The sequence below is a fragment of the Abramis brama genome (assembly GCF_963993115.1).
Source record: "Abramis brama genome assembly, chromosome: 13".
NCBI lineage: Eukaryota > Metazoa > Chordata > Actinopteri > Cypriniformes > Leuciscidae > Abramis > Abramis brama.
Window position 1 is genome coordinate 26234479 of NC_139975.1, and position 26325 is coordinate 26260803.

General features: G+C 37.4%; 1 protein-coding gene across 1 annotated transcript in view; it reads right to left on the bottom strand.

Moving 5' to 3' along the window:
- aff2 (AF4/FMR2 family, member 2) overlaps positions 1–26325 on the bottom strand; it is a 233243-nt gene that overhangs the window by 47720 nt on the left and 159198 nt on the right. The window contains exons 8-9 of the mRNA XM_084133214.1: positions 21246–21297; positions 17034–17071 (exon numbers count right to left, since the gene is read on the bottom strand). Coding sequence (XP_083989340.1) covers positions 17034–17071; positions 21246–21297 — 90 coding nt within the window. The remainder of the gene's footprint in view (positions 1–17033; positions 17072–21245; positions 21298–26325) is intronic.

Here is a 26325-nt window from a genome sequence, read left to right on the forward strand (position 1 = left end):
GATGCTAGATAAACTATAACCAAACATAGAATTAACATGATAAGAAGCTAGTTTTTTTAAGTGTTACTAAAATGGTTCTGGCCTGTCCCACCTCAGAGGTCTTATTCTTATGTCTATTCTGTTTTCAAGTGACTTATACTTATTTAAATCACGACAACTCTAAAATTTAGAAACATATTTTTTTAGATGTGTCCCACATTTTGAGTTCTATCATGTTTGTGCAAGACCAAACAAAAAATACATTCCAAAAAAAAAAAAAAAAGAAAAGAAAAGAAAAAATGTGACACCTAAAATGTAACCTCAGTTAGACTCTTTCAACAGTATGAAAGTAAGATATATAAATGTATGCAATTTTCACAGAGCTCAACCATTTAAGCCTTTGTCAAGCAAGCCCCTACTAAGTGTCTAATTTACACTTCAACCCTGTTATTTGCAACACTCTTACACATTTTCTTTCCATTACTTTACTTTTTAATTATATACATTTTATTTAATCTGTAAGTATACTTTACATTTACACTACATAAAAAGTGAATACAAAATAAACAGATAATTTAATACTTAGTTTGAACCTCTGAAGTGGATGAACCCTTTCTGAGAATGAACACCGCCTTACACTTTGTATAAAAAAAAGTAACTATTATATATTTCATGCCCTATCTTTTACCTTTTTCATGAAATCTGCTTTATTTTTCGTAATAATTAAGCTCATACTTACAAGATTATACAAATTATCAGTCTCCAAAGAGGTCATGATTCGTCCACAATATCAGTGCATTCATTTATTTCTTCATTTCCTCTCAGAACTCAAAACATTATTCTGACATTAACATATCATGTCCGCGAGGCAGTGCAAAGGTCAAGAAACGGGGTAAGAATATCTGAACCATTACGAGCGTTTCTCCTGAATTCCATTTGCAGTTCTAATGAGTTTGGTCTTTTGCAAAGCCTCCGAGGCATTATGTAGATTATAATCCAAACAAAGATTTTCTCAGAGTTCTGTTAAACTTATCTGTTGGGACAAATGCCAAGCCATTTCTGAAGAGCATAATATAATGCAAACATCAAAAGTTCAAACCTTTTGCCACAGTAATGCATTATTAAACCAATGAGGAATTTCATGATGCGTAGAAACTCGAAAGCAAACAGGCAACCAAGGTGAAATTTGGGAAAAAAAAAAGTTAGCTGGGAGAGACTCTTTGATCTGAACCTCTTTTACTCTGTTTCCACTGATGTGTGCATTGCTTATGCAAGTCTGAGGCTCTTTTGCTGCGGTAAAAGGTTGGCCAGAGTTTTAGTCTGGTGAAAGGTATTCAGATTTCGTTTTCAGTGGAAGAACAAAGTGTGTCCATAATCTTCCAGACAAATAAAAACATTCAATCCAAAATTCCTCATCAGACGGTCGACCTCATATCTGGAACAATATAAAATATGAAGCAGCTGCTTCAGAATTACATAATGTGAGTCCCCTATCAAACAGTAATGAGGATTTCAAAGTTATGAATGAAATGAAAGATCAGTTTTGCTTTTGGAATTTGAATCTCGAATGCTGCGCTCCATTCAAAGTTGTATGTGAAATATTTAATAGGCTCATTGTAAAAACATGCCTGTGCTTACAATTTTGCACAAACAAACATACATTTTAATACTTTTAAGCTGAAATGAACACTAGTGGCAGTAAAACACCAACAACTTTTATTTATTTTCACTCAAATTATGATTTCAGGGGTAGCAGATTATCAATTAATGAAGACTTATTTTCACACGGTTCTTTGCACAATACAATAACCTCAAAACGCTTTTAGCAATGCTTGCTATACATAATCAGCTCCATATGGCTTTTCTACAATAGAACATGCTTTTAGCACCACTCACTTTGTCACACAGTCTTTAACAATGTACATCACTTTGGATAAGGCCAAGTTATGATACCATAAACCCACATGTGTACAAAGTTGGGTTTGACAATTTCAGCCCCGAGTTGGAAGTACAACTTCAAGTGCCATTTTACTGCACTTTTCCAAATAGCCATTTGAAAACCACATCTTTGCGAGTTGAATGTAATGCAATGGGTCAAAAATTGTATGCTGCAGGAGGTCAAGGTTAAATGAAGAGCCATCATAAGGAATAGGGTGGTTATAGTAAAGATTGTGTGTGAGGTAGTGAATGTGTTTAACTACTTGACAAGTTACATTTATATCAATATCAAAGGCTGCTAGACACAGGACTGAGCTCTGGCCCAGCTGTGAAAGTGGTTTGACTGCCAAGCGGCGAACGCCAATTAGCTCAAAGCTGCCAAGAGCACATCAACCCACTGACAGATTCATAGTCAGCAGAAAAATTCAATGTGGCCACTGCACTTACTAACGCATATCCATTTCTACTGACCTTAGGACAGCATCAGGGCCAACAGACTTTCTTTCACCAGATACATTCAGTCGCACAATCGATCAACCTGTGCTGTTAGGATGTAGGGAGCAAGATCTGATCAAAGCATCAAGCATATGATTAATCTCAAAGACAGCGATGGACTTCATATGTTCATTTTGTACAGAATATTTTAGAAAAATTAGTGTTCAAACAGTAGTGTTCAAAGGAGAAAAGAAGTTCAATGAAAAAGTGTCCTGAGCCATATTTAGAGACAAGAATATCTGTATTTATTGTTAGCAGTTGCTATTTTACCAGAATTCCAACATTTAGAAAAACAAAACAAAAAACAAAACATGTTTTAGGGATTTTTGTACTAGTGCTGCATGTCCCACCAATGCAATCTGATTTACTAATACATTCTGTCAAAACAAACTATAAAATGACTACTAAAAGCATAGCTCCACACTGACTTCTGTTTATAGCTTGTATCCTCTCACTGCATACATTTCAGTAACATGTAATTTGCTTGGAGTAATGTTACAGAAATAAGAATAGCAAGCATCTGCTGTAATTGATGGATAATCCTTGGCAAAAACAAGCAGTTTGAGCAAAGACTGAACAGTTTGTTCTTTGATTTTGGAAGCGGAGTCCACCACCTGCTCTTTTTGGACTTGGACGGTAATATATCTGACAGAGATTAAGGCTTAATTGAGTCGATAGTTGATTTATCAACTGTAACTTTCATTGGTTTTGGACATTTTTCCGTAGTTCACTCCAGCTTCCATAGTTTGAAAGGTGATATATCTTATGAATGTTTCTGGCACTCAAATCAATCTAATGTTGAAAAATATGTGAAGGAGATCGTATAAAGCATTTGATGCTCCTGATCTAACAGTGTAGGAAGTTCCAGTACAGGGTTGCATCATTTGCTGTTGAAGAGCTGCCAGATACAAGCAACAGAGAATCTGTTGTTTATATTGTGCAATTCCTTGTCGAAATTTGAAAGGAAGTAATCAAAACAACAGTGTTTTAAGAACATTAATATATTGTATTATGCTTGAAAAATAAAGAACAAAACCAATGGTTCTCAACCTTTTTGACTTTAAGGCCCCACTTATTTTAATCAATATTTGAAGGCCTTCCTATATCTAAGCTGATGTGTACATCTAGCACTTCAGTTATAATAAACAAACCCAAATATATGATGTCAGTTTAAAGGGTAGCTCTTGCCAAAATGCAACCTAGGTTTTTTTTTGTTAATCTACCCAAGGCAAACTTTCGTTTAAAAGCATAATTAGTATGGAAACGGCACTTTTAAGTTTGACCGTATTTTCGTTTTTGGTCAAAATGCCTTTTGAATGGGAGTGCTTGGGGCACTTCTATGATAGCATCAAAAATCGCTACTTTTAAAACACTAAGAAGGCTCGACACAACATGAAACTTTGCTCGAAGTATCACCAGAGGCTCTAAACATTAATTGTCTTGTCTTCCTGTTACATACCTACGTAAATGTAAAAAAAAAAAGCATAATTCCAGCTTATGGTCTTTACTGGATGCCCGCGAACAACGTCTACTTTAACCCTCAAATAATGTAGTTGTAGCTGAGGCCTACAAGAGTTTGGCTTGTGTTGTCAACATGTCGAGAAGACGCTGTTTTTAGTACTGCAAATCCACTTTGCATACACTTTCAAATGATGAGGAAACGAATAAACCAACACCATTATTCGTATCACTGTGTATGAAGTGTTGTGGCCGAGAGAGCTAAACGCACTGCAACTGAAGAAAACACATGCAAATAGAAAAACACCCGCAAATTAAGAAAACATCTTCAGTTTTACAACACATGGATGCTCCAAATACTCACAACACAACCAAATACAGAAACACGCTGCAAAAGTTCACAACACAACCAAATACAGAAACGCAGCAAACAGAACAGAACACAACAGAAATGTTTCCAGGGGACCCCAATAAGTGACGAACCCGGCTGGGACGTAACTGCAACGCACACTTATAATAACCAGGAACCTATTGTGTGTTGCCGTGGACGCTAATATAGTTTATTCGTACTAATATAGTTTACTAATATATCTAATTTACTAATTTACTAATATATCATTCGTATCATGTGTGAACAAGCCTTTAAACTTCAGTTTGAACAGGCCTCAGTTGGTAAGCAGAATAACTGAACTATTTTCGATTCCAGTCTAGGTTAAGCCCTGATAAAGTTGTGTCACTGATTCCGGTGAAACGGAAACTTTCCCTTGTACATCCATACAGGGTCAGACGTAAGTGGAACTCTCCTCCACTCTTTCTACTTTGACTTTGAAGACAGGTACCGACAGATATCACATGACACAAGACGAATTTGAAACGCAGCACCCTTCAGACAGTGTCTGTTTTCCTGCTTGTACAGTAGACTGTCTGTTTCTACTTCTCTACTCTCTCTTTCTCGGTGTCTTATTTTCAGACTTTCTGTCATTGATTTATCTCCCTCGCAAAGTACTTCTTGTTGGAGGTAAGATGGGTGAGCCATTCTGTGAAAACGGTGCCTTTATCCACTGTGGATATGCAGAAAATCAAGAAACTGAAGAAAAATCACTTTTTAGGGTTCAATGCCCAAGGGGCCAAAGTTGACAAAACATGCTATTTTTCCCATGTTTTGCTTTTCCAGGCCCATGTGTCATAAAGTTTTGACTTGAAGGCCTCCCATCCGATATTTCCGCTGTAAGTATGACTGGGAGTGTTGATATATTTTAGTCCCCCTGTAGTCAATCATTTTATCCCTTAAAACTCATCTTTGATCACCAAAATGGCATATTTAAGCGTTTTTTCCATGATTTTTTTTCATGCCTTAAAATAGCTTGAATGTAACCCCTGCCTCAATTAGTATGTGCGGTTCTATTAATATGCAAATTAGCCCCGCCTCCACTCACTCACACCAGCTCAGAGATCCACTGGTTGACGATCACACGTTGACCTGATTGGTTACAAGGTAGTTTGTGACGTCAGAAACACCAGCGATTTCAAACCATGTTTTTGAGTTCACTGCAGTTTTAAGGAGAAAATACTTAGCAATGGTGTTGACTTATGAATTTGGGAAATACATATGATTTCTGTTTAATTATTATTATTTTTTTGCATTTTAAAGTTGAAAAAGTTCAAATGTTAATGTTAATCTGAAAAAAAATTGCACAACATTTAAAAAAAAATCTTTTTGTTACAATATAAAAGGCTTTCATATTTTTCTATACATAGTAGAAAAAAAGTCTATAATGTTAATGCTTGACAAATCTTCTCAAACTAATTATGAGAGTAGACACTGGCAACTCAACTTTAAAACGCTGTCACTCCCTCTTCAGAATGTCATTTAAAATGACAGTTCACTAGGCTGTTATTTTGAGGTGTTGTGATGTTCTGCACACAAATGGTAAATCTTTCATTGAATGCCTCAGGTGTTGTTTCATGTGACAGTGATTTTGAAAACAGATGTTGCCTTTTAAATTCTGCCAAAGCTCACAATCCCTCAGCTCATATGTACACCAGACATCTATCTCAACCCTTTCAAACAAGCTCTCGGATTGTGACAGTGAGAGGACACAATACATTTGCATAAAGATTGCCTATAGAGTCTGTATTAGCGGCGGGTTGACCGATGACCCAACTGGCTAAGACCTTGCTACCTGCAGCTGGGATACGCAGTCGTGAGATTAAACTGCAGTTATCGGTGCCTTGTCACTGAGGAACCCCTGCAGAGCCTATTACAACCCGAATGCATGAAATAGCTGAGAGGGCCCTCCATTGAGTAAAGTAATTAAATGTGGCTGCCTGCCACTGTCGAATGTAAGACCTCCAGCGGCCTGGTCAGGTAGAGTAATTACCATTCCTCTCCCTTTTGCCTGTTTGATAAAAGATGACTATCGTTCTCGACCCTGAAAAATCATCTGCATATAAGCAGTAAGAGTGGAATACCTCTGAGGGTCTTTTTTCATTATTCCACCCATGAGAAAACCTTGTCCATCTGTGAGATTAGCATAAATCTCGCATCTTCTGATTGATGGTATAGAGAGAGAAACTTTTAGCTGTGAGCTTGTTTCAAATTGAACAATCCACACAGAGATGCATGTCAATGCAATAAATCAATAGCATTTCGTACTGACTGAAAGGTTATGTGGGAAATACCGGGCGGCTTTTCAACAACTCATATTATTCATCTCGAGCTACAAAAACATCTATTAGAAGTGGAGAACGTTACCTTAATTTTAATACTTACGTAAAAGTGTAAAACTGCTTTCACATACAGTATGTTCACCCTATCAGTTTTTAAGATTGACAACCACATTTACTTGCAGGTGTGAGTCTCGACAACTGTTATCAAGATTTATAATAAGATGAAATGCTTCTTGAGCAGCAAACTGCAACCATAATACATCACAATATTACTGTTTTTACTGTATTTTTGATTAAACAAATGCAGCCTTTGTGAGCATAAGAGATTCTTTCAAAAACCTTAACATTTTAATGATAGTGTATATGTAATGCTGCCTTAAAGTCCCTCTGTGGTGAAAATCTAGTTTTTAATGTTGTTTACATGTCTATGTGGTGTTTTTAATATGCTTTAAGACAAAGCATGTGCAAATTCATCATAAGTCAACACCATTGCTGAGTATTTTCTCCTTAAAACTGCAGTGAACCAATGACAGTCTCAAAAACGCGGTTTGAAATCGCTGGTGTTTCTGACGTCACAAGCTACCTTGTAACCAATCAGGTCAACGTGTGATCGTCATTGAGTGGAACTAGTGTGAGTGAGTGGAGGCGGGGCTAATTTGCATATTCATAGAGCCGCGTATACTAAATGAGGCAGGGGTGTAGAGTTACATTCAAGCTATTTTAAGGTATGAAGGTATGAATTTTTTTTTTAAATATGTTATTTTGGTGATCAAAGATGAGTTTTAAGGGATACAATTATTGACTACGTGGGGATTTTAAAGTTTGACCAAATTTTTGTGAAATTCCAAATAAAAACTCAAGAAAGGTATCGCAGCATAATCATATGTTTTGGAACAGCCTTCATTCCATTTCGCTGTGTGCTTATCAGTACCTGTTCTCTATAATATACACACTAGACTGCGGCCTCTTGAAATACGGGCGCCGTTTTTTGTGGTAAGGCATTAAAACATATTGTTTGGAACGAGCCCTGATGATGGCGATACGGCAGCTGATATGATACATCGCACAGCGAGCCGAGTAGACATGAATAATGATAGAGGAGAAAATAGAGGGAAGGGAGTGGTGGTGGGGAGGGGGGGAGCGTTCTTTTTTTTTCCCTCTCTGTCTCCATCTGCCTCTCTTTTTCTGCCGGCCGGAGAAGCGCCTGATGTATTTGCTGCTTGGCTGCTCTCAGAGATTGCTATCAGCCAAGACTCGTCTGTGGAGGTAAACTCAATACGCATATTTTTCCCCCCCAACATTCATAACATTTACTTTCAAGCCGTCTGAATTGGCGTGTGTACGCGTGTGTGAATTTTCAGAGCTTTAATAGTGTGCGATTTGAAAGTGTGACCGCCTGTTTTTGGCCTTCCAGAGATGCAATACAAATGTAATGCAAGATGAACCAATCAATGGAGGTGTAATGTTGAAGCCAGGACCTTGGTTTTGTAGATGTGTTTTCAATAATAAGCAAAGCCAATCACCATTTGCCTGCAATCGTACGCGCAAAATGAATGTTGATGTTTCTGGCACGTTCAAAGCATCCAGATGGTGTTTCGAGAAACAAGTCGCTCCACTGCAACACGACTTAATAAGCAGTTTGACTGACATTATATCACTGTGCGAGCTACTGATTTAAAAACTGGTTGTCAGATATGTATAACATTTAAACTTCACTTCATGTACCCTGTCAACACAACATTATGAGGAATGGCAGATGGTGTTTTACTGGAAGTAGCGCCTTCCTGTCTCTAAATCACTTCATACAAAATATGATTTGTTAAAATCCCACATTATGTTAGAACTGTGGCTTAGCACAAATGCACTAAAAATGAGCAGTGGTGCTCTTGTGATGGGTATATCATGGCGGTGAAATGTGTCAACTGGTAACAATTTTGCTTTACTATTAATACCGTAGTATATATATATGAGGTCATCAGTGGGAATGTTGTATGATGTATGATATTTACAGGAGAAAGTGATGATGAAACATGGAGGAATGTGAAAATACAGAGTAGGACGTGTCCCAAACTAGCCAGGATAAGGATGAACTTGTCAGGCACAATGTGATTAAATGTAATGAATTCATGTAGAATACAAGTGACATGCGGTAACAGCTGTGAATGTGAATCATCTTATCAGAATTGACAGTCATCTATCCATTTTTACAATTCCCGTGCTGGCAAAATGAGTCGGAAAGCGAACGGCTACTGTGGAATAAAGTAGACTTCAGAGATTTCTTATCCTGTTGCGCCCTCTATAGGCCATGAATGATCAGCGACTAGCTTAAGGCGTCAATGCAGAGCAAGTCATGTGTCATATGTCATTTGAAAGGTCTCGCAGAGTAGAATACAAGTATAATTGTTTTGGGCTTTGACTAAACTTGAGCGAGTTTTTGTACGTGAAGCCCTGCAAGACCCATATGTAAATAATGTACTGATGCTGTATTTAAATCAACTTAATTCATTGCGCTGTTCACAAGATATTCCTCATGGAGGAACAATTTTAAAAATGACCATTAGGGGGCGTCAAGGGCTAAACAAAAAGGCTACCTTGGTCCCAAATGCTGTAACTTTTGATTACTTTATGCTAACACCAATTTTATCCAAACGCAGCTCAGATGTAGGAGACGTCACCAAAAAAGAAATGTCCTGGTATTTCCTTCCTGAGTTATTGCATGTCAAATAAGAAATACAGTGAGGAAAATAAGTATTTGAACACCCTGCTATTTTGCAAGTTCTCCCACTTGGAAATCATGGAGGGGTCTGAAATTGTCATCGTAGGTGCATGTCCACTGTGAGAGACATAATCTAAAAAAAAAAAAATCAGAAATCACAATGTATGATTTTTTAACTATTTATTTGTATGATACAGCTGCAAATAAGTATTTGAACACCTGTCTATCAGCTAGAATTCTGACCCTCAAAGACCTGTTAGTCTGCCTTTAAAATGTCCACCTCCACTCCATTTATTATCCTAAATTAGATGCACCTGTTTGAGGTCGTTAGCTGCATAAAGACACCTGTCCACCCCATACAATCAGTAAGAATCCAACTACTAACATGGCCAAGACCAAAGAGCTGTCCAAAGACACTAGAGACAAAATTGTACACCTCCACAAGGCTGGAAAGGGCTACGGGGAAATTGCCAAGCAGCTTGGTGAAAAAAGGTCCACTGTTGGAGCAATCATTAGAAAATGGAAGAAGCTAAACATGACTGTCAATCTCCCTCGGACTGGGGCTCCATGCAAGATCTCACCTTGTGGGGTCTCAATGATCCTAAGAAAGGTGAGAAATCAGCCCAGAACTACACGGGAGGAGCTGGTCAATGACCTGAAAAGAGCTGGGACCACCGTTTCCAAGGTTACTGTTGGTAATACACTAAGACGTCATGGTTTGAAATCATGCATGGCACGGAAGGTTCCCCTGCTTAAACCAGCACATATCAAGGCCCGTCTTAAGTTTGCCAATGACCATTTGGATGATCCAGAGGAGTCATGGGAGAAAGTCATGTGGTCAGATGAGACCAAAATAGAACTTTTTGGTCATAATTCCACTAAACGTGTTTGGAGGAAGAAGAATGATGAGTACCATCCCAAGAACACCATCCCTACTGTGAAGCATGGGGGTGGTAGCATCATGCTTTGGGGGTGTTTTTCTGCACATGGGACAGGGCGACTGCACTGTATTAAGGAGAGGATGACCGGGGCCATGTATTGCGAGATTTTGGGGAACAACCTCCTTCCCTCAGTTAGAGCATTGAAGATGGGTCGAGGCTGGGTCTTCCAACATGACAATGACCCGAAGCACACAGCCAGGATAACCAAGGAGTGGCTCTGTAAGAAGCATATCAAGGTTCTGGCGTGGCCTAGCCAGTCTCCAGACCTAAACCCAATAGAGAATCTTTGGAGGGAGCTCAAACTCCGTGTTTCTCAGCGACAGCCCAGAAACCTGACTGATCTAGAGAAGATCTGTGTGGAGGAGTGGGCCAAAATCCCTCCTGCAGTGTGTGCAAACCTGGTGAAAAACTACAGGAAACGTTTGACCTCTGTAATTGCAAACAAAGGCTACTGTACCAAATATTAACATTGATTTTCTCAGGTGTTCAAATACTTATTTGCAGCTGTATCATACAAATAAATAGTTAAAAAATCATACATTGTGATTTCTGGATTTTTTTTTTTTTAGATTATGTCTCTCACAGTGGACATGCACCTACGATGACAATTTCAGACCCCTCCATGATTTCTAAGTGGGAGAACTTGCAAAATAGCAGGGTGTTCAAATACTTATTTTCCTCACTGTATATGTAAAATTATAATAAAAAAATTATATTTTTGTCTTTTCTCAGCAGTTTCTCAGCATGGGAATGTTCAAATGTAATGAAAATGTACATTTTAAAGTGTTCTATCACACGATACCTGACCTTTAGAGTCTCCTTGCTAGTTTTGGAGTTATGAGCCTTTACTTTTGTGTATGTCACTCAAAACATTCTTAAAATGCTTTCAGGGCTTAAGGGATTGAAAATAATAAATGAAAATAACATTAACTCATTTTTGAAAATGTACTCATTGCGAATCATTTTGCCAGCACGTATATGAGTAATTTTGATGTTAGGGCTGTCAATTTACAATTTCACACTATTTGTTTATTTGTAATCTTTTAAAAGTAACAATTAAAAAAAATAACGCAGTCACCCATGTAAATACATGTAAATAAAAAAATAAATACAATTAAAATAAAGCTTGTTATTGATTGATTCATCATTTAATTTTAGTAAGCTTTTTATCTTGGTTGTATCTCTTAAAAGTATGGTGCTCATGGCGTAAGATGCTGAAAAGATAGTGTACAAATAATATTAAAATATTAAATAATATTAAAGTAACACTTAGGATACAAAAAGCCCTTTTACCATTTTTTTTTTTTTTTTAATTGCACAAATAGCAAACTAATTTATTTCTGTTAGTTTGCAACATTCCATTTTTGTTAATTTTTAAAAATTTATAGTTAAAAAAAAGAAAAAAAAAGAAAAGTGTTTATACTTTATTTCTATTACCAAAAAACATTTTTACCTACTTTAGTTAATGATGTTTTAAAGAAATCAAGTGGAAAAAAAGAGATACAAATAAAATAAATAAAATGATGTCCCACTCTTATTTAATAATTTATAATATATACAGTACCATTCCAAAGTCCGGGGTCAGTTCTGTTTTTAGGATGCATTAAACTGACAGTAAAGACATTTATATTGTAACAAATAAGTAAATGCTGTCCTTTTGAACAATCTATTCATCAAATAATCAAATACAGGTTTCCACATTATTTTTGTTATTTATTTATTTATTTTATTTTATTTTATTTTTTTAACCAGTTTTAGGTAACAATACTGATTTACAAAACAAATGAGTTGTGAATGCTGCAATACTTCTCTCCAAAGCTAATATAAAAGAAGGTTAAATGAGATTGTGCTACACAATGCAGGCAGTCTGTTATTATCAGTGCAGAATCATCTGTGGTGTATCGCTCTGTGTTGTGAGAATATTCCCTCTGCAACTTAATACCACTTTGCCTTTGATAAACTTGCTGGCCTGAAATGCCACTGAATGCCTTTTAAAAATAGTAACCCAGCTCAATAACTGTCAGTTTGATTTAGGAGGCTCACTTGAGGAGTTTGCTTCTTTGTTCCTTGTATTTCGTTGTATTCGCTGTTTATCCGATGTTTAGTCTACTACAGCAGACACACTTTGATCAGAATCCCATTTTCCAGAAATTATTTTCCTCACCTTTCATTTGGAGAATCCTCCAGTCTCCTCCACTTATTCTCACTCTTTTCTTCCCAACCTTTTTTGCTCTGTTGGCACAGCTTATCAGATGTTTTGAGTCTGTATAAGGCTACAGTTATCTAAAGGTCTTGTTTTTCCCTGGAGCCGAAGCCTGTTGTTAGCCTCTGTGCTGGAGATCTGACCTCTCAAACACAGCCACGCTGTTCACCCGACGACTCCTGTCTGTTTGGACAGCTCTCATTCCCCTCGCAGGTCGAAGCGTTCCAGAACCCGGCCTCGTAGCAGCAGCGGGAGACAGTACGGGCGGATTTCATACTACTCCTGCCTGTGACTTATGAGGTTGGCTGTCAAACAAGTTTTATGTTTGGTTCTGAACAACAAGAAACCAACGGTTCTATATATATATTAAATGAAAATTAAAATATTAAAAATAAATAAAACCTAATTCAAAATATTACTAAAAACTACAATAGTCGATATTACTAAAATAACACTGCTTTGAAACTATGCGCAATGATGTGTCATGCCCAGTAAGACTAGGATCATGTATTTATAATTAAATAGGGTTTATTTTGATTCCATGTGAACTTCAAAAAGTTTGTTCGGTCACACTTTACATTAGATGTCTTTAACTATTATGTTCTTACATCAAAAAATAGGTACAATGTAATTAGTGAAATTAAAGCTGTAATTACAGAAATTAGTTACCAATGTAATTACATGCAGGTAATCATAATAATATAAGTAGAATGTAAAAACATTTATGTAGATAATAAGTGCACTGTAATGCAATGATTAATTGTAATGTTAGTACTCAGTGTCACGATCACCAGCTGGAGTGCCCTTGATGGCCACCAGAGATTATTGTCATTCCCTTAAAGGGATGTTCGGAGTAAAATCAACCTAGGGTCCTTTGCACCATGACTTCGAGCCAAACACCCCCCCAGAAGCCTTTTTTCCCTTGCTTGAACATTATTAAAGTTAGAGCTTATTTAGAGATATCAGCCGAATGGCTAACGCGGACGTCGAGGTCACTTCAGGGGTTTGGTAAAAGCACGTAAAAGTCCTGGCAGAAAGCGATGCATAAGGATGTAGTGTAACGACGCCCAGTTCCAGGAATGCACTAATCTTTTGTTGGTAGTACCAATTATTAGTTAACACTAAGTTGTCAACACTTCGGAAAAAATTATAATTCGTCGTTACACTACATCCTTATGCATCGCTTTCTGCCAGGACTTTTACGTGCTTTTCCCAAATCAGTGAGGTGACCTCGACGTCCGGGTTAGCAGTAGCATGAGCCGTCAGGCAGGTGTTATATAAATAAACTCCTGATGTACTTACAAACTTTCCAATGCCTCGTTTTATGAGTACAGAACATATGTACTACTGTAGAAGTTTGGTACCATTCTGGCCATTATTAGTGGGGTAATTTACGAGATACATCATAGGATCCATTAGCGCCTGCACTAAGCCATTCAGCTGATATCTCTAAATAAGCTCTTACTCTAATAATGTTCAGCCAAGGGAAAAAAGGCTTCTAAGGGGGGGGGGGGGGTGTTTGGCTCGAGGTTATGGTGCAAAGGACCCTAGGTTGATTTTACTCCGAACCATCCCTTTAATGAACTACATTTCCCATAAACCTTTTCCCGGACTCATTATGTTCTGATTACTGCCACCTGTTTCCCATTAGCCTTGGTAACTCTGCCTATATAAGCCCTGTTTATTCAGTCTCTCATTGCGAAGTCTTGTATGTGTCAGCACTGCATTTCTGCGCTCTGTCTTTGGTTTCTCATGTTCATTTTTGACTTTCTGCCCGGTTCCTTTGGATTTCTCTGTTTTGCCTCTGCCCAACACTTTGTTATTGTCTGGACTGTCTGCCTGTGTTTTGACCTCTGCCTGTTTTCTGGATAACGTCTTTTCATTATACCCTTTCATAAACTACTGCATTTGGATCCTCAACCTATGCGTCTCCGAGCAGTTCATGACACATATTAGTTAAAGATACTTAATATAAAGTGGAACTGTTTTTTTTTTTTTTAACTCAGCAACACTTCAACAGAGAGTAAGAGCCAAATGCCAAATTACACAGCCATGCAGGCATTCACGTTATTGTGTAAAAAAAATTGAAAGCATGTTTCACGCTGAAAGTATCGAAGCAGACTTTGTTTTTTATAACACTTGTGTCATGTCGCATACCACTTATGATGACATAACAATGGCAAGGAGTGACTACCAACAAGCAACTTCAGTGGGAAAGACTCACATGTTATTCCTAGAGTGAGATGTGGCCTGAGAAAATAATTACACATACTCTAGAATGACCAGTAATTTCCACAGTATATCTGTTTAATTTTTTTTTTTTAGCTCAGATTGGAACCACAGAGATCTTGCTTCTGGATTAGCTCTTGCTTCCAGGCCTTCCCAGCTCGAGGGACCGTGTGAAAGGCAGGCGCTCATGCAGGCGGTTTGCTGTAGTATGGAGCCCAGGGCTGAACTCTAGGCTATGTTTTAATGGGCACATTCCATTGTTAGGACTGTGGCTGCTAGAATTGGGGCAAACCTACATGAACATCTCAAGCCCTGGCAGACATCTCACAAATGTCTCAGTTCCAAGATAATTACAGTACAATAAGCTCTTCCAACACTAGTCCTATTCCAGCGATCTTTAAGAGAATATTTTCCATTCAAATAGATTTTAAAATGTAATTTATTCCTGTGATCAAAGCTGAATTTTCAGCATCATTACTCCAGTCTTCAGTGTCACATGATCCTTCAGAAATCATTATAATATGCTGATTTACTGCTCAAGAAACATTTCTCATTATTATCAATGTTGAAATATTGAAGCAGCAAATACATACTTCACTGTTAAAAATTATCCTGTGGTGAAGTAAATGCTACAGAAAAAAACTAAGGTAATTTCTACATGACAAAGTTAGTTCAGGCAAGAATTCAAAAAACAAAGTAAATCCTATATTTGTACTCAATACAAGCTTGTAGAAATTAAAGCGTAAATACCAACGATATAAACTTAAGTAAAACCTACTCAACCTTTCTAATACTGGTGTTTCCATCATGCACTAGGGCATAAATAATTGATAAGGTTGATTTTTCACTGTTTTCCAGCTGTATTTACACCGTTTTACCATTGCTTTTGTTGTTAGGTTTGGTAACTTGCCATTTTGTGACATCTGGATTAATTTTCTACTCAAAATGACACATTCATACTCATAAACCATCTATCGAATGTCACCACCATTGTGTCTCGTGTACCAAGTATTGAGGTCTCTGTGTTAGGGTGCCATCTTACTTCTATTATGTAGATACAGTATGGAATCTAAACAATATCTATTGTGTTATTTACTTAGATGTTTCCAAGTAAAGCATACACTTTAAAAGTGTGGTTTAATTCAGTGTTATATTGCTTGAGCAAAAAGTTTATTTTGTTAAATTTACTTAACTTAGTTAAGTAGATGTTACTTAATTCTATGTGAAATTAAATAATTTAACTATAATTAAGTAATATTTAATTACTTCAATTAAATGTTAAGTGTTAATTAAATGTCAAATGAATGTTAAGTTCAGTAGTCAGTAGGTTTTACTTGATAATAACAGGTAAGTTGTACAGAGCACTAGCAGTAAAAATGACTTAAAATGTGTTAGTGCAAATTGTTACAAGGATTTTATCAAGTAAATCCTAAAGTATTTTTTTTCAGTGTTGGATTCTTCCACTAGTCCCATTTAAAACTTCCTGAACAAATCCATTCAGTGCATGCTAAACCACCACGCACAACCCCCTCCTCTTGTGTCCTTCAGCCCAGATCTCACCTCACTAACTGCAGCTGGGACAAACCGCTGCCCCTCACCTGGAGCCCGGAGCCTTTGGCTCTCTCCCACACACACTACAGTGGGAACGGCAGCGCACCAGAAACGCTTCCAGCACCTCCAGTCCCAGATTCCCACTGTGGGAACACGGCTGTAGGCCATGCTTTCTCTCTGTCTCCTTAATGAGGCCCATTTGCACCTCCTGTTCCCAATCCCAAGCCATCAAGACCACCACCGCAGATACAAATGTAGATGAAAATGAATGCAGGAATGCAGTAATGCTAGGGAAGTGCATCCTTGAGTAAAGCTAGTGGACGGATGTGATCCCGGGAGGAGATGGGAATGGAAATAATTAGAAGATCTACATTATTAACAGTATTGGGCTTCTGGAAGCCAGCAACTGAGCAGGTATACAGCATTATATGAAACGGCAAAAGCACATAATGTGACATTTTTCTGAGCAAATAAAAACAATGTACAGTGATGCATGAAAAGTTAAGTTGGCTTGCAAATTATTGAAATTTATCTTAAAGCTTACTACAATAAGTTGATATTGTAGTAAGCTTTTAGATTGAAGATAATGTAAAAAAAACTAAAAAATAATCGTTATAAAAAATAGAAAAAAAGTAATGTGAAAATGTATTGGATGGATGGATGGATGGATAGATAGATAGAGATACAGACATACAGACAGATCGATCCTGTGCATACACATCAGCATCCACATTGCTTTATGCAAGCGATTTCTTCCTGAGCTCCGTCTCTACAAATAACCTTCTGTATCCCCAACAGCCACACCAGCAGCAGCGTACAATAACAAATGAATTGGACTTGATTAGTCACTTACTTGAGAGGAGCGCTCCTGGGCTTGGGCTTCTCAGCGGCCTGTGAATAAGAGAACAGCCCATCAGGTTAAAGGTCGATACCATAGAGAGAGAGAGAGAGAGAGAGAGAGAGAGAGAGAGAGAGAGAGAGAGAGAGAGAGAGAGAGAGAGAGAGAGAGAGAGAGAGAGAGAGAGAGAGAGAGAGAGAGAGAGAGAGAGAGAGAGAGAGAGAGAGAGAGAGAGAGAGAGAGAGAGAGAGAGAGAGAGAGAGAGAGAGAGAGAGAGGAGAGGAGAGAGAGAGAGAGAGAGAGAGAGAGAGAGAGAGAGAGAGAGAGAGAGAGAGAGAGAGAGAGAGAGAGAGAGAGAGAGAGACATGAGTGTTTGCAGGGGGAAATTTATATTGATTTTCTAGGATGGAGATTGTATTCAAGCAGAGCATTTTTAAATTCCTGTGATTTCTTGAGTTCGTGCTAGTGTTTAGTAATTCAAGTTGCTCTTATGTATATATAGTCTTTCATAGGGCTTTCAAAGTAGTTGTAAAACAAAAATAGTCAATAACCCATTAGTACTTCTGACAACCCAATATAAGATGAAATAGAAGAGCATATAAAGTATGGACGAATCTCATGCTTGAGGATAAAAACTAATGAAAACATCCAGGACACATTCACCACAATATAAAAACACCTTAAGTCTTAAAAGACAAAAATACTTTAGGCCTTAAAGTCCGCGTGAAATCAAAATTGACCCTATTTACTTTGTTAGCGCATATTACTAGTCTTGTGGTGAACAATTAATCCGTGCAAGTAAATATATATAAAAATATATAAAAAAAATTTTTTACCATGGTAATCTTTAATCAAAATCTGAAAAGTTACTTCCAGTCTGGAATGGCGTCTTTTTCTGATGACGTAGGTTTGACGGCTTGGGTTGAAAACGCTTAACCACTCCCCTCAAACCGTTAGTATGCTATGAGCGAGAGATGGAGAGGAGAAGCGCTAAGTAAAACCCTGCCCTCTGTTCAATATTCTGTTTCACTTGGAAATACGTCATAACACTGGTGAAAAGTCGTTTGTAACTTCCGGTTCACAGGGACTTTAAAGACTAACCTGAAGATTGTAATGGATGTCCAAATGTTTCCATTTGTTATTTTTTACTTTTTTACTTTTTTTTTTAACAATTATAATTTTAATGTGATTCTAATCACTATAATAAGGAAAGTTTTTTAAAACTAGAATAAGCTTAACTTTATTTAGGCATGTTCTTGACAGGTTCTATGAGATTCACCATTTTTGTATTATACAATTAATAAACACCGTAGTACAGTGATGGTATCGTATAGTAAGTACATGGTAGTTTAAATATATACCATGCCACTAAATGATTACCATTCATATATTATGGTATTTACTTTGTGTATTTACCATGGCACTACTAGTTGTTTGGAGATATACTGTTGTACTGTATATAATGTGGTAATGTAGTATGTAAATAGCATGGTACAGGCTTACAACTTCAGTTCCCCCACCCCCAAAAAACATTAAAACAAAGCAAAACATAAAACAAAACATAAATCAAAACAAGAAACAAAACAAAACACAAAACAAGAAGCAAAACAATAAACAAAACAAAACATGAAACAAAACAAGAAGCAAAACAAGAAATAAACCAAAACATGAAAAAAAAACAAGAAACAAAACAAGAAACAAAACAAAACATAAAGCAAAAAAAGAAAAGAAAAAAAAAAGACAAAGTATAAAACAAAAAAGGAAACAAAACAAGAAAAAACTAAGATTCGCATTTATAGATGGTTTATGAGTATGAATGTGTCATTTTGAGTAGAAATTATTTTATTTCCATATATTTGCTAGTGAATTATATTTTTGTTATTGAATCTAAACTTGTTGAGCTTGAAATTGCACAACTGTCTAGACAAATTAATGTCCAGCAGATTTCTGGTAAAAGTGTTAAGAAAATTACGTTTTGATTATGAATTACGATTTAATTTGATTGAGGACAATTGTATTAGGTGAGGTCTGTCAAACAATCTCTTCACTCAATGAGATTAATTTCCAGAGTTAATCTGCACATGTTTCTCTACGACAGCGAGGTGTTTATGAGGTCTGAGCTGTACGTTTGGCACAGTGACTCCTTCGGCTGTTGTGAATGCATCGTAGAGTGCTAAGTGCTACTTTCAGAATCAAATCTCTCAAGCTAAATGGGGATATATTGAGATATCCAGCACTACAGATGAACACAGCACTACCTGGGCAGCCGCAGAGGCAGAGACGCAGGTTTTAGGTTTAATGCTGCACCCATTGATCTGTGTACAGTCCATTTATCATTCAGGGAGGGAGCCAGTGATCTTCACAGTGTATTAGATGAAACAACTCAGATCATCTGTCACAGGCCCTCTTATTGCTGTTTCCCTCTCAGTGGGGAATTTGGGCTCATTCCGGGCTCCTCGCAGATGGATGTTGCTAGGCAACATGGTTGGGGGCCGTTGCTGCCGGGGATGGCGTGCGTATGTAAGCCAGGGACATGCATACGTACTAGTGAGCTGTTATGAATGTCAGGTCTCCTCCATCATGAGTATGAGGAGTATTTGGGCACTTGCTTTAAGGGTTATGTATGTGAGAATCAGAGGAAATGGTTTCTTTTTAGGGGGAGGGAGAAGGTGGGAATCACTATTGTGAATTCGGTTCACATTAGCTTTCTCAAAAAGCCGGTGTGACGGAGTGGTTTAAGCACAGCGCCTGTTGAAATCAACACAGGGACACTGCCATTTCAAACATGATCAATGTGTGCCATGGCAGACTTCAAAAATTCAATTCTCAACAATTTTACGACTAAACAAAGCAACACACAAAACCAAACAAACACAAAACCAAACCAAAAAATAAATAATAATAAAAAAAAGCACAAAACAAAACAAAACAAAACAAAACAAAACACAAAACAACTAAACTAAACTAAAACTAAACTAAACTAAACTAAACTAAACTAAACTAAACTAAACTAAACTAAACTAAACTAGAAAAACAAAACAAAACAAAAACTCTGAATGATATAAAGCACTGTTATACTGTTATAAATCAATATAAAACCATTTTAGTGGGTTACTTTAGCCACTCGCAGGCCTCGATTAGCATTTTTATTTCAATTTAGGTGAAAACAGGTCGGTTTTTAAGGTCAAATCTTATTAAATTAAAAATTTTAATAGTCCTTAAAATGTTGTTATGTGTACAGCAGTTGCTGCCAGTGGTATTTTGAGCTCTGGTGTGTATTTTGTTTCAGGGTTTAGTTAATTTGGAAGATAAACCAGGGTCCATTTGATTATCCAGGATTTTACAAGTTAAATGAAAGTTGCTCCACTTGTTGGACCCAAACAGCTCAGTCCCCATTATAGATCTCTAACAAATTGTGCCATTAAAAAAACCAACACCAACTACTGTTTTTTTGGATATCCATTTACTACTATCCATTAAAGGTTGAGAAAAGTCATTAGTAGATTATCAAATATGTTTTATGTTCAATTACTATTAATGAGTTGTATAAATATTGTGACCTTGACAAATAGAAGATCGTTGTCATTTTTGAGCTATTTAAACTGGAATATTCCTTTAAAGATGGTGTAGTTAATGTGGTAAAATGCCCAAAAACCACTGGACTGTGTTGTTGCAGGGCAAAGTGTTTGTTATCCTCCACTGCAGTTCCTGTCATGCTGGTCACACGTATTGGAGACATGCCTCTAAGAAAATTGCATATCTATATGTATATACAGTGTGCATCACAGTATATACCTATGAGAAAACAGAACAGGCTTCTTTTTAAATTATTCATGAGACATTAGACCCTAGCAGGTATGTTTGCTTGATAGTTTCTGATTCTGGCAATTCAGGGAGACGTGCGAAATACATTTTTCAAATGACCCGTATAACAGTAGTCTGTCATTATTTGCAATGGTTCCATTAATATTCACATTTGTATAGACAATACTGCATTTATATCATTACACGTGAAGACAAAATTGCTTCCACTCTAAGGAAGCTTGTTATATTGTGATAATCCAGCATTTGCTCATGGTGAGCAACCACGAGACTGAGACTGAGACTGAGATTGAGACCACGAGACTGTCAATCAAGCACAAACAATATTTTGTCTTAAAATTTGATTATTTCGAGTACTTTAGAGTTTAGACTGTCCATTACAGCATATGTCTGACTCTCAGTTACCTGTTCATTGTCCTCTTCATCACTGCTGATTTTCAGGTCATCCTCAAGCATTCTGCAAAAATAAGTTTTAAAAAGTTTTAATGACACAGCAATTTAAAAGCAAATTAACACAGCAAATTAATTGACAGAATATTTTATGAATAAAATACTGCTATTTAAGCCGAGTACTTCTGAAAGATTGATTCTTTATAAAATAACAAGAACAGACAGACAGATAGATAGATAAACTGTAAAAAAGAAATTGTTGGTTTAACTTAAAATAATAAGTTACCTGGTTGCCTTACAATTTTGAGTTTATTGAAATTAAAATTTTTAGTTAATACAATAAAGGAGATTTGTTTAATCAGCTGAAACTCAAAATATTATGTTATCTGAACCACATTAATTATCTAAGTTGATTTGACAAAAGAAAAAAAAGAGTTTTGATAAATCATAAAAATATTTTTTTTACAGTGTAGATAGATAGATAGATAGATAGATAGATAGATAGATAGATAGATAGATAGATAGATAGAGCAATGACATCATAGGCCGCTGACCCACATGTCTGTGTCGACACTCTTTTAAAGTCTTATTGCCAGCAGAACACACCACAGCCATGAAATAAAGACAAACAGACGAATGTTCCTCTAAACCTAAAACAATAAAAGCCCTTTATAAGAACAAAATGTGTTCATGGTTTAGTTTTCTATGACCTAAGCTGTCGTGCAGGACTGTAGATTGAGAAGGACTTTGAAGAAAACTACCAGTCATTACCCTCATAATATCTACCAGATGCCGAGAAAGACCTACATAGAAAACCAGGTGCTGAAAGAGCACAGCTTCTACGAGTACCGTTTCTGCTAACAGATGATTCGCAGGTAGAGTTCATGTATACGTCTCTGTATCAGATACAGTAGTGTGCTACATTATCTCTTCTGTGGATATAAAGCACAGAAAAACTTTGATAGGAGATCAAAAAGAGAATTAACATGAACAAATAATAACAAAGAAAAGCAGAACAAATAAAGAGAAAGAGAGGTTTTCCATAAATCCGACTGATAGTGAGAAGCCGTAGAGCCTCCTGTTTGCCACATCTGTTTCACTCAACACAAGACGAGTGATGTTGTTCTTCCTCATTAGAAGTTGTTACTGACACAAACAATTAGCCTTGCCGATACAATCAATCCAAATATATATATCTTCATCTATTCATCTATAAATACAAAGATGTGTTGGACAAAGCATAAGATTTAATTAGTTTAGATTTTCCTTTTAGCCATCTGGAGCTCAATCTCTGAAGAAAAAAATAAATTAACTTATTAAAAATTAGATGTCTTTACGAAATCCACTGGATTTCTCAAGTATATTCATCCTAGTAACTTTAAGAATAAGTGAACACCACATGTGGGGGAAAAAAAGCTTCTAGTTTTTTTGTAAGAAGGTAAAAACCCTCTCACACTGTGAAATCCAGAACATTCCAATACGTTTCAATGATGTTTAGGTCTGGTGGTTTTTGGTTAACACCAAAATCACTTGATTTCATTGTGGTGTAATTCTAGGAATAAGGGAACACCACAAGGAAAATATTTATTTTTTCTTTCTTTGTGAAATGAAGTTGGTGGGAACTCAAAAACCTTCCATTAAGCTTTAATGATGTTTAGATCTAGTGATTTCTGGTTGACATGGTGTAACAGTAGTATGTGAATTTCACAAGATATTTGGACATTGGGTGTACCAAGTCATTTCTTGTTCACTATAGGCCTACTGTATAAGTCCAGACAGGACAGTTATCAGACAACATGTTTTACAATTACAGTCAGACATTGTGTGTTGATGATATCACCCTAACGTAAATCTGTCCAGATCTAGATTGACTTTATTTGAATATCCATATACACTCACCTAAAGGATTATTAGGAACACCATACTAATACTGTGTTTGACCCCCTTTCGCCTTCAGAACTGCCTTAATTCTACGTGGCATTGATTCAACAAGGTGCTGAAAGCATTCTTTAGAACTGTTGGCCCATATTGATAGGATAGCATCTTGCAGTTGATGGAGATTTGTGGGATGCACATCCAGGGCACGAAGCTCCCGTTCCACCACATCCCAAAGATGCTCTATTGGGTTGAGATCTGGTGACTGTGGGGGCCATTTTAGTACAGTGAACTCATTGTCATGTTCAAGAAACCAATTTGAAATGATTCGAGCTTTGTGACATGGTGCATTATCCTGCTGGAAGTAGCCATCAGAGGATGGGTACATGGTGGTCATAAAGGGATGGACATGGTCAGAAACAATGCTCAGGTAGGCCGTGGTATTTAAACGATGCCCAATTGGCACTAAGGGGCCTAATGTGTGCCAAGAAAACATCCCCCACACCATTACACCACCACCACCAGCCTGCACAGTGGTAACAAGGCATGATGGATCCATGTTCTCATTCTGTTTCCACCAAATTCTGACTCTACCATCTGAATGTCTCAACAGAAATCGAGACTCATCAGACCAGGCAACATTTTTCCAGTCTTCAACTGTCCAATTTTGGTGAGCTCGTGCAAATTGTAGCCTCTTTTTCCTATTTGTAGTGGAGATGAGTGGTACCCGGTGGGGTCTTCTGCTGTTGTAGCCCATCCGCCTCAAGGTTGTGCGTGTTGTGGCTTCACAAATGCTTTGCTGCATACCTCGGTTGTAACGAGTGGTTATTTCAGTCAAAGTTGCTCTTCTATCAGCTTGAATCAGTCGGCCCATTCTCCTCTGACCTCTAGCATCAACAAGGCATTTTCGCCCACAGGACTGCCGCATACTGGATGTTTTTCCCTTTTCACACCATTCTTTGTAAACCCTAGAAATGGTTGTGCGTGAAAATCCCAGTAACTGAGCAGATTGTGAAATACTCAGACCGGCCCGTGTGGCACCAACAACCATGCCACGCTCAAAATTGCTTAAATCACCTTTCTTTCCCATTCTGACATTCAGTTTGGAGTTCAGGAGATTGTCTTGACCAGGACCACACCCCTAAATGCATTGAAGCAACTGCCATGTGATTGGTTGATTAGATAATTGCATTAATGAAAAAATTGAACAGGTGTTCCTAATAATCCTTTAGGTGAGTGTATATGGCAGGTGATTTATTGCTGGAAAATTAGCTAAATGGATATAATGGCAAAAGCCTCAGTTCAAACAGTGTTGACAGTAGTTGGAGGAAAACCTTCCATTGCACATCATGGAGAAAGCATGTTTTGCTGTACAATAACAGCCCCATGTAATGGATAGTTTTGTTGAGGATGCAATCGTATATCATAAGAGCCCCGATATACTTCAAGAGAAATCGAAGAACGAACTGCTGCGTCGCCAATTCGATATATTGCATATTGTATAAAGTTGCTATGATAAGATGTTATAAAATTAAATAAAATGCTTGCTGTTTACTCAATTCTGCTGTGTGTTTATCTCAAGCGGCAACATTCCGGTCTCTCTCTTGAATCCAACACGGAAGTGAGTTAAACTGCAATTCATCGACTGGCCGCTAGAGACAGGCTCCAAAAGAGAGTCAATCCCATATTAAAATGCCCAACTCTACAGCAGAAAAAATGTGTTTACAGCCTGGTACAAAAAGTGGTTTTGGTCTATATAGCTATTTTGCACTTTATGACAACTGTGAGGGGGGTGATTTTTTTTTTATAAATCATCCGTTTAAATTACATTAAGCCTTAAAGCAACACCAAATAACTTTACCTCTTCAGTCCCCCTACAGGTTGGGAGCGGAATTGTCCATTACCGCTGTCGTAAATAATTTAGTCTACCACAGCCTACTGTCGCACGCACGCTCCCTGTTTATCCAGCAACGGCTTTGGAATGAACGATATCCACAGACAAGGTAGAGTATGTTGCATGATTTTATGAAAGTATGATGTATTGCGACATCAGAAACGAAGAAAAACTAAATAATGACTATTGTAACGCTTGCAAACTTGCATAGTGCAGTTATAGCAGATATAGGGCCGCAAAACGAATGCAGAAGTGCCTTTCACCCTGTTACGACTTGATGAACCACTGAAACAATTTTGGAAACATTATTTTAAGGTAAAAAATAATCTTTAGTGTTGCTTTAAAGTTCTGCATGATTAAGGGCGTGGCCACTTGAGTGACAGGTAGATTACCACTGCTGTCACTACTAGCCGTTTGTCTGCTGTCTGTTAGCCGTCACGTCACCTCTAATCACAGCTAATCCCGCCTCTTTGCCCATTTTTATCCCCGGTTATCCGGAAGTGACACACGGTGATGCGCTGCCAAGATGGCGACGGCCGGCTCCGCCCACTTTGGGCTTCAAAAATGCTCTTCAGAAACCTACAGGTGATGTCACGGACACTACGTCCATATTTTTTTTTGCAGTCTATGGTTTATCTTGTTATTGAGAGGAAAGCATGCAGCTAAACGGCACTATCAGCAGTGTGAGCGGTGTCGGATGTTCGCTAACAGTATATAGCTGGATACGTATTTGGAGCTTCGTTTCCTAAGCAAAGAACGAAAAAGAACTTTGCCGTGAGTATATCGGGGCCTTAAGAGCACAGAGGGTGGTGGCTCTGTAGTAGAAAATAGTAATAATTCACAACAATGTGTTCTCACTCAAATACACAGACCGTTTAAACATCAGAAAGCTAGGGGAATTATTCTAAATGAACAGCAGGTTATTAAAGTAAAACCAAGGCCAAGCAAAACAAGTATCCAGAGACACCCTCTAAACTTTATAACTGTTAGCACATGAAAAAAGAAACACAAGCTGGTGTTTTTCTCTCAGTGTCACCACTCATTACCATACATTTTCAATGGGTTTGAAGGACCTGGAATGCCAAATTTATTCCAGAATTCTGGTATACATTTCAGCCAAGTACTTAATTCTCTATGTTTCTTATGTTTCTTATTCTTGTCCCCCTCCAACAATCTGTTCTCATATTCCTACTTCCCCAGTTTCTTACTAAGAAACCATTGAAGCTTCAAAAAAGTTCATACTCACAGTTTATCCAAGTTTAGGATTAAACTAAAAAACCAACACAAACCACATTTACACAACATCTCATACTCACAGTGGCCTTC